This window comes from Cydia pomonella, chromosome 16 (assembly GCF_033807575.1).
Source record: "Cydia pomonella isolate Wapato2018A chromosome 16, ilCydPomo1, whole genome shotgun sequence".
NCBI classification, from domain to species: domain Eukaryota; kingdom Metazoa; phylum Arthropoda; class Insecta; order Lepidoptera; family Tortricidae; genus Cydia; species Cydia pomonella.
The window spans coordinates 5,405,097-5,418,501 of NC_084718.1; the positions used below are offsets into that span (position 1 = coordinate 5,405,097).

The 13,405-nt window shown below is 34.9% G+C and overlaps 2 protein-coding genes across 3 annotated transcripts; one reads left to right on the forward strand and one right to left on the reverse strand.

The window, feature by feature from the left end:
- The first annotated feature begins 244 nt into the window (after nucleotides 1-244).
- On the forward strand, nucleotides 245-4,502 carry LOC133526315 (SET domain-containing protein SmydA-8). Of its 2 annotated transcripts, none has more exons than XM_061862870.1 (3): nucleotides 245-1,592; nucleotides 3,071-3,255; nucleotides 4,203-4,502. In XM_061862870.1, the coding sequence occupies exons 1-3, from the start codon at nucleotides 1,016-1,018 to the stop codon at nucleotides 4,362-4,364; spliced, it is 924 nt and encodes a 307-aa protein (XP_061718854.1). In that variant the 5' UTR covers nucleotides 245-1,015; the 3' UTR covers nucleotides 4,365-4,502. The 2 variants fall into 2 exon arrangements, with proteins under 2 accessions (XP_061718854.1, XP_061718853.1); XM_061862869.1 differs by having other exon boundaries at nucleotides 726-2,315.
- Nucleotides 4,387-10,761, reverse strand: LOC133526316 (red-sensitive opsin). Its single transcript, XM_061862871.1, has 7 exons — nucleotides 8,778-10,761; nucleotides 7,524-7,827; nucleotides 7,014-7,192; nucleotides 6,365-6,487; nucleotides 5,812-6,000; nucleotides 5,162-5,335; nucleotides 4,387-4,890 (listed from the first exon to the last, which is right to left on the reverse strand). The coding sequence occupies exons 1-7, from the start codon at nucleotides 8,877-8,879 to the stop codon at nucleotides 4,678-4,680; spliced, it is 1,284 nt and encodes a 427-aa protein (XP_061718855.1). The 5' UTR covers nucleotides 8,880-10,761; the 3' UTR covers nucleotides 4,387-4,677.
- Between the last annotated feature and the right edge of the window lie 2,644 nt (nucleotides 10,762-13,405).

A 13,405-nucleotide genomic window follows, 5' to 3' on the forward strand; every position in this document is an offset into this window, starting at 1 on the left:
TTCTGGAACAATTAAATCTAAAATATTGCTTTGTTAATACGCTATACGAAGATTTGGGCAATAAAACAAAGTAAGCGAGCATTAGGAAGACCCACAACGTATGCTATTATACCGAATTAGTTCATCCTTGCCTTTGCCATGTCGTCAGGTGATAACCAAAACCCACCACAAGTTCATAACCATAATGATCCCTAATATCCCTATTAGTATCATGATTAGATTTATTTAAGCTTAGTAATTAGTGAGTTTTGGTTGTCAGCTGTCGATTTGTTCCATGAAAATACGAGTAAGGACACATTCAAGTATTTCAAGTAATGCTGTTATTCGATTTTTAAATTTGATGCACTAATCATTTCTTATAACTACTCTATGGTTCTCGAGGAGCTTTATCTATGTGCCTGTGCTTATACCGTCTAATGTCACCTACCATTTATGTCCAAGCCACAAAACTGGTCTAGTTGTGAATTGAGACTACTAAAGTAACCACCTGTTAACATTTTAGTGCCAGTTAATTACCAAGTTATTAATAGAATTTATTTTAAAACAACGCGTTTGCAATTCGTATTGATGGTTATATGTGGTGACCCGTTTTATGCTTTTTAATATTTTCCTTGTGCATATCAAATGTTCATAGGCGTATAAATCATATTACTTACCATATTTAGTTACATAAAAGAACATGTGTTTGTCATTTTGAAATCAAACCTGATATGATTTAGTTTTGAAACTGTTTCCATTACCTACTTTTTAAAATCAGTTCTTTTATATTATTGTTTGTAGTTCTTTCAAGATTTAATGTTTTCGATGCGATGTTGTAATCAAAAATAAATTCACTTTCCGATTCATTAACCTCATCAAACAGCGCATAGCCTTCTATCGCTAGATAACAGGGCATTATGTTTCATTTTGTTGGCAGGCGGCCCAAGTTTCAGCCAGTGATAATTATGTGATCTATTTAAAACGAGTATTGTAGTCGAGCTCTAACAAGCCGGCCGTGTCACTTCAAGCAGAAGCTATGGAGCATAAGCGCGAAATTCCGCAGTGCGAGGTCTGCCAGAAACCAGCCAATCAGACCTGCGGAGGATGCAAGCTGGTCTACTACTGCTCCAGGGCCCACCAAAAACTAGGATGGCGAGAAGGCCACAAGTTCAAATGCTGCGCCTTCAAGGTCCAATACTCGGACACCATTGGAAGACACATGGTTGCGACCAGAGATATTCAACCAGGAGAAATGATTTTAAAAGAAAAACCGGCATTGATCGGCCCGAAGATGTCCTCACCAGCACACTGCTTAGCTTGCGGAAGGAAACTAGAGCCAATGAAAATCGGAGACAAACTTGATTTCTATAAATGTTCATCTTGCTTATGGCCCATGTGTAACCAGAAGTGCGAGAAAGCTAAAGTACATAAGGCAGAATGCAAAATCATGACTGAAAAGAAGTATAAGTGCACTATTAAATATGAACAGCCGGACAAAAGTGAAGCAGCATACTGTGTTATTGCACCGATGAGAGTTTTACTGATGAAGCAGTCGAATCCTCAGCAGTTCGAGAATATTATCAATCTGGAGTCTCATTTAGACGAAAGGATAGGTACGCCATTGTACTCAATTCTCAAAGCTAATCTGAGTACATTCATTATACAAGTTCTTGGACTTGATTTTGACGAGGAAACTATTCTGAAAGTGGCTTCAATCATTGATACAAACGCGTTCGATGTCAGATCTCCTGACGGATCGAAAAGGTTACGGGCTATTTATGTCACAGCCTCAATGATGAACCATAGCTGCAAACCGAATACCCGTCACATTTATTTGGGCGACGATTATAATATGGCCCTTATTGCAACTGTGCCAATTTCTAAAGGTGAACCTATAACTGCAACGTATACACAGTCGCTATGGGGTACCTTGGATAGACGAAGACATCTAAAAATAAACAAATGTTTTGATTGTGACTGCGATAGGTGTAAGGATCCAACCGAATTTGGTACTAATCTAGGGAACATATACTGTTCAGTTTGCAATTCAGGGGGAGCAGCAAATGGGGCTATGTTGATGTCTACAAATCCTTTGGACGAAACGGCAAATTGGAAATGTGAGAAGTGTGACCATTTTATTCTGAGCAAACAGATGTTTTGGGGAAACAATGCGTTGAAACAGGACCTAAATAAGCTGGATAGGAATGGCCCCAAACAGTTTGAAGAATTCATTATGAAATACAGTCAGACACTTCATCCATCAAATCATTTAGTACTGCAAGCAAAATTAGCTTTGATTCAGATTTATGGAAATTACAAAGGATACACCTTATCAGGTAATACTGCTATTTATCAGTTACAGAGTGATACGTAATAATTACGATACCCTCTATGCGTAAATGACGATTCAAAGTGTCCCTGTAATGTTAACACTTGAAACTTTATTTGAAAATTGCCTGTTTTAAAACACAGTTAATCAATGTAACACATTAACAATAAAAATAAAATTAAAGTACAATTTAAGTAAACGTATGCTAAAAGAAAACCTGTACCCCTAGTGTAACTTTGATCGACATCATAACGTGACGAACGCGTTTGCGTTAAGTCTCATTTTGTATAGGATTTTGAGGTTCCAAAACGTCCCGCTTGGCGCGCTCTTTCGAAATCCAATACAAAATGAGACTAAACGCAAACGCGTACGTCACGTTTGGAAATCGAATTTATTTACACTAGGGGTACTGTTTTAAATGCTTACATTGAGTAAATCTGGCCACTTAAAAATGACTACAAAAACAATTCATCATCTTTCTGGCGTGGCCCGGCTTTTTGTCACGGCTCATAGAAGTCTGGGGTCCGCTTGACCAATAATCACAAGAATTGGCGTAGGCACTAGTTTGAACGTTGAAAAATGTTTACCAAATTGAAGAATCTAAAATAATGTTGAAGTGTAGGTAAATCCAAAATAACGTACGTAAATACAGGATATAAACATTAATATAAAAAAAAACTTTTAAAACATACCTCTCAGTTTATGTTGACCAAACTTTTTTTATATTTAAAAGCTATTTTTCTCATACGTGATTTTTTGCAGATTTATCAGACAACCTCCTACAGCGCAAAATAGACTTATGCCATGAACTTCTGGAAATTGCCGACAAAATTGAACCTGGGTGGACACGCTTCAGAGGCACCCTTCTTCTGGACCTGCAGTCGGCTATGACCATACAGACAAAGAGGGAGTTTGAAACTGAGAAGTTGACTAAAGCTGCTGCCCAGGTAATTGAACCACAAAAAGAGAAAATATACTTATACATATAACACAATGTACAACCAACTTTTACAACCAAATGTTGAAATGTTGGTGTTGAATGGTTGGTGGTGTCTGAAAAGTCAATTGCGATAAAATTATAAGCCACGCAGTTTGATTTTAAAACGATACCAATTTTTCCTTGAATGTTTTATGATACACTACATCACATCTTAAAAAAAACTACACACTATCATTTCCATTCATCTTTTCATTTGTGAATGCGTTCAACACGTGAGTTTCTACAAAACATAAATCCAAACATTGGAATTCAGCCAAATAGAATAAATGCTAACCGACTTTGTGTGTCCATGCCCAGGCGTTAATATGTCTAAAATTATATTGTGTTTGAGTTCTATTGCGGTACTCCACGTGATGAATCGTTCGGCTGTTAGTTTTAACATAACGTTAACATTGTTTGAAACGCGTTGGTGGATTTATTTTCTGACAACTTTTTCAGTAGAAAAAGGCCAAACATTTCAAACTATGTATGGGAGATCGATATTTCGCCTCTACATTTTCAAATATATTGTGTCTACTGTATTGGCACAACACAAAATGTTAAAATACATTACAGTGTGTTTTCAAATTTGGTGTCCTTTTCTACTGTTAAATTTGGCTTTCATTCACTCCTTTAGTTTCACTCTGTTTTGATAATTATTGTTTTACTGGAATGTGTTGTTTTATAGACTGGCCGGTTTGAATTTGTACAAGTATTTTTTTATTTCATTAAAATATACCAACTGTTAGTACAACATCATTGTATAGCTAAACATTTTTCTTAAGTCCAACTTTGTACAATAGAAAAACTTCAACATACCAAATTAGAGAAGCTAGCTAGAGCCAAAGTATTACCATGCAAAATCCGTATGGATACGATAGTGGCTATATTAAATGATTCATGTTTTTGTTACAGGATCGTTTAATGGAATGTATGGTTCTACTGCAAGAAGCTGCCAATATTCTCCGAGTTGAGCCCCACATGAAGGACGCCCTAGAAGCAAAGATACAAGAGCTGGCCAGTCAATTAGAAGTTACTGATACTGAAAATGGATCTGAGTGTCTATCAGTAGACTGAGTGAAAAAAGAAAGTTATATAGTAAGCTTTAATTATTTACTCAATTTATTACATAGAAAACGTTAGATATAAATCGTACAGTATTTACTTATGTTAATATTAATACCACGAATTAAAGACATTTATAACAATATACAATGTTTTTTAGGCTCTTTATACACAATCATTTGGTAAAAAAGCTCAATAATTTATCTATGTGATTTAAGTGATCTAATATATTAACATAATTTTCAGAAAAAGGACAAATCTTCTGGATTACAACATTGAAACTAGTTTTTTTTTCTAATTTTAACATTTTGTACATTAGGTATGTTCAGTTATCAGGTCTCAACGGGGTAACTTTAGTAGGTTTCCCGGTGATTTCATCGGCTTTAGGTATACTAAGCTCTAATGTATCCTTATTGATACGCAGCACATTCTTGATTGCTTTCGTCAACTTCCGGTTTGGTTTCGGTGAATTCTCAATTACGAAGATCTTGTCTGAGTTTTTGTCTCCTACTGAAGGGGGCGGTTGTTTCCTTTTAAGCTGTAACAGCATGGAAAATGTTGATATCATTATTATTGTTCTTGGCGTTTTTTTTATTTTGTCTCTATGGTGGTTGAAAATTTGTCCAGGCGAATCACCAAATATGTGTGGGAGTTGTATTTACTAAATAAATTTTACATAAAGGTTATTTTTAAAATTGACTAAAAAGTATCTATTTAGTAAATCCTTATTTCATGTTTGTATAAAACTGCCAAACCTTAATTTTATAGCTCAACTGACTCAACAAGATCAGGCAACTTATTGTACTTACCATGGCACATACACAGCAACAAGACCCAAATCTACAGCAGGCTATACCAGGAGTCCTATCCATAGCCCTACGGAACCTGAGGTTAGTGAACCCGTAGATGAGAGGGTTGATAGCGCTGTTGAAGTACATAAGGAAGTTGCCCGCAAACCAGATAATAGAGAAAATACCGTCCACCTAGAAAAAAACAAACATTGAACTTTTCTCAAACTGTTCCCAGCTAGAAATTTTACATTAGAATTTTAATGTCGACTCTGAAGCCTATAGTGCTACTAGACTGCACTAGAGACAAAACTGTATAATTTCGAATCATTTTATACAAGAAATAAAATACAACTTTTCTACTATTATTTAGACCGCAGCACAGCATGAACACAGTATATATGTTTCTACATCCTTTTCTGTCCATACATTTTCGCACATAAATTTACCGAGTAATTATTCCTCAGGAAGAATAATTATAATGATATTATTTCACGTCAGGATATGAAGAAATATATGATTTAAGCAGAATGAATGCCAAACGTGTTCACGTATGAGTTGGTCGTTCTTTGCTAGGTGCAGAGATCCTCATAGGTAGCTCGGCGTCTAGTTCTTACGGGAGTCTGTCCAATTTTCCCATTCACAGCCACAGAAGGCCTAAGTTAACTTACAGAATTTATGGTCATGCTATTATTATTCCTCCAATAGATCAGCAGTGTATATGGGACCCTGCAGAAGACAGCCGCGAGTAGAACGCATGCGGTGATCCTCATAGCTCGACGTCGGGCTCGGGCAGCTGTCTGTCCGTTCCCCCGTAGCTTCCTTGCACTCCATTCTAACTTCCACATTATTGTACCGTACTGTAGAAAAAGGTAAACTTTATTGATTCCAGTAGGATTATTTTGCATGGTTAATTGTATATTAAGCATGTACAATTCCAATAAAGAATAAAATGATACTGTTACAAGCAATGTCCGTCTGCAATTATTTGAGAGAGTACTTGAAATAATTAAAAACGCTAAGCGGACTGACAAAAATTTATTGTAAATGAAACCTACGAGAGAATATGTGAACAAATTGTAAAGTATGCGAACGTCTTATGATTAAAACAAAAGTGAGGCTAACAAAAATAAAATAAAAGATGAGTTTGGTGTTATAATTATCAAAGTTAATAACTAAGATGAGAATTCTTGTTTAAAAAATGCAATAAAGGTAAATACTTACTGTTAAGACCATGACTCCCAAAGGAATCCAAACCAGCATACTGAGGGTGAAGTGCCAGTAGATTCCAAGGAATTTGACGTCTTCCACGCAATACGTCTCGAGGTGATCTAGCCATTGACGTTCCTTGAATAAAGTTAGAATATTTAATTGTATCTGGCTTGTATAGAATCTTATGAAATGTTTGAGATATTAATAAGCTACCAATACGGTTCTTGTTAGAAATGCGAAACAGTGTGATTTCGCCCTTTAAAAATATATCCTAGGTGTTTTTATTTTCACTTCAGTATTTTGATTTTCAGAACTTAGTCACAATATATAGTACCTAAGTACCTATCCATTTGTGTCATATATAAGCAGTATCATTGAATAAAATTGAAGTCACGACTGCGAGTTAGCTTATCTTTATGGCTTAAGGATGACTGACGCTAGAACGGTCCCGGTCCGGGCCGAGGCATCCGACGCTTTAGTTTGCTATAAAAGCATCACATGATCATCGATCACCTGTCCTTAAAACTATGTGTCGGAAGTCCCGGCTCGGACCGTCCTTGGGCAAATTATACTTTATTCTGATTATGTTCCTGGTCTGGATAGTCAAAAATGTGTCATTTACCTATTTAACCCTTAGCAGCGTCGATAGTAGCCAACTTACCACATATTCGCGCTTAATGATCCAAGGTAGTGACAACAAGATGGCTACGACCCAGCTGATGACGATCAGTTTCGGCGCTGCTGACTTTTTGACCCTCGCGTCTGCTGTTAAGGCTGCTGCAGCCATTCTGTCATAGCAGACTAGCATCACTGCACCTACTGCTGCCAGCAGCATTGTTGCTTAAACAGAAGTTAGTTTAGAAAGTACTTAGTGTACTGATATGCTGTCAGAAAAAAAATCTAAAATGACACATCTCAAGGAAAATATTTAGAAAAATATTTTTATATATGGGGATCGAAATATTCAGTTCATATAACGGTATGGCAGCGGTATAAAATTACGACACCGATACATTATACCGGTAGGCCGCGCGGCTCCGATATAAAGGTATCGCTACCGTTTTAAAATAAAGGTACCGGTATTTTTTCCGGTATATACCTCAACTGATCCTTAACAGACAAACAGGGTTCCTTTCGCATTTATAATATTAAGTAGAGATGGAATAAATACCTTGCATAAATCCCTCAAAACGGCAGCCAAAATTCTTCAACACATAGTTCTGGTAAAAGTCCCTGACCAACATGAACCAGGGACAAAACAGTAACGTCAGCAGATCAGTCACCGCCAAATTTCCAATGAGATAATTACTTGCTGTCCATAGCCACTTGTTCTTTGCTAAAGTAATCAGAATCACGGAGTTCAGGAAGATCCCGAATATGCCGATGATAAGCATTGGTGTTGTTTTTAGTGCTATTTCTTTTGGGGATTTTACGTGCCATAGTGAGTTTGGAAACGGGAATTGTGATGTGTCTATCTGTAAGGTTAAATTAAAATATTTTCATTTCATTATTTCATTTTATATCATTAAAGTTAATTCATAATATTTTGACCCTCAATAGCAATAAAGAAATAAATAAGCATAGAGTGCTCACTCCGGATAGCGGATTTATCAGTACCGCTACTTGACACTAGATGTCGACTAGATAAGATAAGATAAGATTTATTGTTAACCTGTGTACAAAGATGTTGACAATACGAAAATAATAAGCCGATGTATGGAGTGAGATATGTTTACTTATTTCTCTATGGTTATAGCGATATATGCCCAGGTTTAATTTGATGTATAGTGAATAGAGGTAACTATTTAGTAATATCGCTACTTAGAAACTATTTAAGGTCAAAGGTCAATATGGGCCTTCATATTGGTCCTGTTTATAAATTGGTTAGTGTTTTTTGCGAGTTCATACATACCAAGTAGCAAATGAATGAACATGTAATAAAATCTATATGTAAACACTACAGACCCTAATGTGAAGGCAGTCACACTTACCCGTATAAATCTTACCTACTAAATCTTTACAAAAGAATGGACCCAGCTATGTCCATAAACTACGTCTAAAAGGGAGGTCTGGGCACTGTGAATGTCATCTCGTTTTGTGTGGTAGGGCACAGCACAGCGGATGTCATTCCAGATCTATAAGCAGAGCTCAACTGGGGAAGTACCTTCACCTTACAGAAAACCGCAGCCAAATAACATTAGACCATAGTCATCATTTGAATTGTTTTCGAGCTCCCGATATTTCGATGTAGTAACATGCAACTTGTTTACGGGTAACTGAAGATAGCGCGTAGGTGTCAAAGTAGTGTAGACCGCGCTCTGTCTACCCTCATTCGTACGCGTCGGCATCACAGCGGCGTCGGAGGCACAGCAAAGGCAAGGTCAATATAAGTCTAGTAAGTTTTAATTTAAACGAATGTACTTACGTCTATAAGATAATCGTAGGTCCAATTAGTTTTAGCGGCTAATTCTTCGTAATCCAGCATCTTTTCAAACAAGCTTATGTTGTTGTTAATTCCGCAAAACATTATGAAACTTCATACTTATTTCAGTTTTATTTTAGATCACTGTATAATATGATATAGCTGAATTCTTCATTAAGATCTGTTAGGTTGTTTTAAACGTACCAGACTTGCCCAATAACACATTTGAATTCAATATAAACTGCAAAAACCTGAAAAAACCTATACTTAAACGGAAAACAATACTTCAGAACCTCCTAGTAATCTATCTTAAGTAAACTTTATTGGCAGCAAAACTACTTACCTACATGAATTAATAGATACAAGAAATACCTTTAATAAGAATATGATGTATAATTAATAAATGTAATCAACTGCCTACTCGTCAAAATGTAAAAATAAATGATAAGTCGGTTAGTACAATAAAGTATCCAATTATGGTAAATAAATTAATAACAAAAATTAAAGCACTAAACCAATGCACTATAACCAAGCTTTCCATGATACTGACTAGATAAACCACGCTATTATTTTGAGGCACTTCAGATGAATACAGCCCAACCATCACTAATTAAAATAAAGACTAATATCATTAAAATAAAGTCTAATTTTGCTTGATTAAGTAATTTTATTTAAATGGTGGTACTATATTATCACGTGAGCGGTAGCTGCTCCATTACGATAAAAGCTTTGTTATCTATGAATCAGAAATGCCTTTTATTGATAATGGTGAAGTGTCAAAACATAGGTAGGTATGGAAAACCTCAAGGCCGCAGCTAAAAGTTAGAACTTTAGTATTCGGTATATACATCGGTATTGCCAAATGTATACTTAAATGAACACAAAGAAATAACTCCCGTCATAATCCAGCACAGTCCTGATCCAACAACGACAAATAAATATAATATTATATAATGATTATGTAGTTATTTACTTCATAAGAATCAGAAGTAACTAGTACCTGCGACTATCAGTTTTCAGAAATATGAACGTGCATCGTATTTGTAAAATAAACATGGGTTACAAAATACTTATTAACTTTTTTTATTATGAATATATTTTATTATTATTAGCTTAATTTACTTAAATATTTATTTATGTATATAGTAGATACCCCTATAATGGAACTCGAATGGAACCCCTATAATGGTAATGGGACATAAAACCACAAATTTTGTAACATAAGTACTTAAGTAGTTATTTGTGCGCTCTAAACAAAATTTAATATACTGTTTTTGTATTTATCTCGATAAGTGAATTATAAAATTCTTATGAGAATAAATGACCTAACTAAAACTAGTTTATAAACACTGGCAACATTTTACCATAAACAAGAGTCATAGAGTTTCTTAAGTTTGATTTTTCATTAAATTTGCTTTTTTCTTAAGAAATTGGCGCCAAGTCAAAAGTTGTCGTGGAACTGAAAAAACAATCAGTAAGAATTCTTAACAATTCCGCTAAGAGAGGTGAGTACGTATTTTAAATTATAATAAATTATTTAGTTTGTGTGAATTAGAATGTGTTTTGTTAATTGCATTTACCATGTGATTAGGTATACACAACATTATGTTGTTACTCCAGAGATGTAAAAAAATTGATATTTTGCCCAATCCCATAATAGGAGCTGTAAAACTGCATATCTCCTATGATGGGATAATCTTATACAATGCTGCTTGCCATGCCGTAATTTTATGTTTTAAGATACATAAGTAAAATATAGTTAACAAACATGTCAACTATTTTAAAAATTCACGTTTGTGGCAGTATGGTATGACAGTAATCAGTATTGCAACGCGACATTACTGCTGGCCGCATTTTTGAGGCAGCAATGCAGTCGGCAGTAATGTCGCGCTGCAATACTGCTGCAGTAATGCTGGTGCAGTCTGAATACGAACGGTACCTTAAGGTCTTGTTCAGACGGCGCGCAAACTCGCATGGGATTTTAGCTACATTGCGGACTATTGAGGATATAATACATTTAATGTGACGTCCGATCAAATACGGCAATGAAATTAATCTCCTATGCGACTTTTCTCATAGTCTAAATAAGCCCTTATATATTGAATTGTTAAATTAAATACATTTATTTTATATTAATATCGATGTTCCCTATTTTTATTCTAATATTTCAGATCGCTAGGGTCATGTACTCATGTCCCATTATAGGGGACCCATCACTGGTTCTTTGCCATTACCGGGGTGGAGCTTTGTGGTCCATGACTGGAGATAAAAAACATAGTTTTCATTTGTTGATTATGTGGAAACGAATTGCAGTATCTTTTGTACAATACGCCTGAAACATAAAAGACGGATAGGACATTCAACTTTTAACACGCTAAGGAGTAGAATTTTTACATGTTTCAGGGAAATATCACTAATGATACATGCTCTTAAATATCCCATGACTGGTGCCGTTACCCTATAAGTACTTATTTTGTACCTAAACCATATTTTGCAAAACTTTGGCAATTTAAAATCTTTGACTTGCTATACGATTATGATTGTATTACAACTTATGTAAATATTGCTTCTAATATGGTCGATTGAAATTAAGAATATAAATTGTATTTTGTGGTCTATAAAAGATAAGCAGCAAGGCCCCAAATAAAAAAAAATGCTACCCCAACAATTTTAACAAACAAACATTTTTATAATACGCCATCTATGAGAGATTAACAGAACTACCAAATGTATGCGACACGCTACTTGCCTTGGAAGCTTGTTGAAGGAATCTTCCTCTCTACGCTCTCTAAGCTTTACTTGTTAGTTCCAGTGATGGCCGCTAGATGGGTCGTTTAACAAAGTACAAAAGAAATACTTTGCTGCCAAAAATAAAACAGTTTAGGTACATCCACGAGCTATCAGAGTATATTGAATAGTAGGATACCTACAGTGGCATTCGGATTTAGAAACTCTTTTAAGAGGAAAGGGGACGACCGGTTCTCCATACAAAATATTATTATAGGTACTTACTTTTAAAATTTGATATTTATTAAGTTTATTAACTATAGCTATAATGCTCCTTAGTTTTTTCTATTTTTTGACTTTTTAAAAGAGAAAAAAGCAAATTTTATACAAATTTGCAATGTTCCTTACCCATATAATAATTTTAAAAAATCGAGAATAACTAAAGGGCATAGCTACGATCAATACACATTAAATTGTGTAAAAATATTTCTAATATAATGACAATACACAGGGAGTAAAACGGGACTACGTTTGTATGGAAAAGCAGTCGTCCACTATCGTCTTAATGATTTGTTATTGATTATTTTATAATATGTATTTTAATCTTTATGCATCGCTTTCGCAAAAACTAATTTCAAATCAAAAACAGATTTAAAAAAATTGACCGACGTGTTTTTGCTCCCTCGTCATTTTGGCTGTTATTCTTCGATCTTTGTATTATCGTAAACTTTCAAAACACGTGTATTAAAATACTTGACAGCAAAGTATCCTACACGTAATTTGTCCCAAACCCATCACATCGCATTTACCCAAAGTAATGCATCCGTAAGTATATTATAATGAAGTTTTATATCGTATTGTCTTATATTTCACATGGGCCCAAATGGCGTTTTGATGTGTGACATTGAGATCAGTTTCTGGATAACGTTTGGGTAAACAATCGAGGAAATTATGGAAGATCACTTTAATGTGCATATTGATGTGTGATTATGCGTACTTGCTTCAGGGGCTTGTAATGTGTATGTACCATCAGGTTAAAATTTGAATGGACAATTTATGAATGATTTCATTCATAACTTGTCCATGCCCTTTTGAACCCTACTGTACGTACACTCTGTATCTTTAGGAAAGTATTGAAATAAAATTAAACAAACAATTTGTACATTTTCGGGTAGTTATACCATTTATTGGTTAACCGACCAAAGACAAAACCACCAAAAATATGTACTTTAATGTATAGGCGAAACGGTCGTGTATATATATTTTTGGCATTTTGTCCGTGTCGATATTTAATACCTTGACTGTACATGTCCTTACCCTGTTCTTATTAAATAATAAGTTTGTACAAGTATTCTTACAGACCCACCACACTGCAAGACAAAGGGATTTGTGTAAAATTCATTAAAGCGGAGATGAGTGTGACCATAATTGTTCACTATTTCAGCAAATTGCAGGAAATGTGAGGAAAGAATACGAACGTCAACCGTGTTCGCAATTACAGACGGCTGCTGCCGATCTCAGAAATGTGGAATAGTGTGGATGTGGTTTTAAAGAGGTTTGAGGAATGGTTTGAGCGCAGGGCGAAAATCGACTTAGAGGCACCTTCTCATCTTCATCTCATCATCTCTCTTCATCTTTTTATTGTTAGTTAATAAATAAATAAAAAAAGATAGAAAAATCCTTTTGGTGTCGGTGTTTAGGAATGAATATTACGTTTAAAAAAATGTACCATTTACCTTTTTATTGTTATTATGCTTTAATGTGTTTTTTTCTTTTAATTAAATTGCGGTTTGTGTCTTGTTTTTGTAATTTTGACATAATAAGTAATTTACACAACTTCATTTACTTTTTTCGTGTCATAGCGGTACGCAAATATTTTTTTGTCAAGAATTTCATTTTTGATA

Bases quoted from the DNA above. Each gene is read 5' to 3' on its own strand.
- LOC133526315 (XM_061862869.1), top strand. From the start codon at position 1,016: ATGGAGCATAAGCGCGAAATTCCGCAGTGCGAGGTCTGCCAGAAACCA. The intron at 2,316-3,070 runs GTAATACTGCTA...GATTTTTTGCAG, and splicing joins CAAAGGATACACCTTATCAG to ATTTATCAGACAACCTCCTA. The intron at 3,256-4,202 runs GTAATTGAACCA...TTTTTGTTACAG, and splicing joins TGACTAAAGCTGCTGCCCAG to GATCGTTTAATGGAATGTAT.
- LOC133526316 (XM_061862871.1), bottom strand. From the start codon at position 8,879: ATGTTTTGCGGAATTAACAACAACATAAGCTTGTTTGAAAAGATGCTG. The intron at 7,828-8,777 runs GTAAGTACATTC...TTAACCTTACAG, and splicing joins CCTACGATTATCTTATAGAC to ATAGACACATCACAATTCCC. The intron at 6,488-7,013 runs GTAAGTTGGCTA...ACTTTATTCAAG, and splicing joins TCATTAAGCGCGAATATGTG to GAACGTCAATGGCTAGATCA.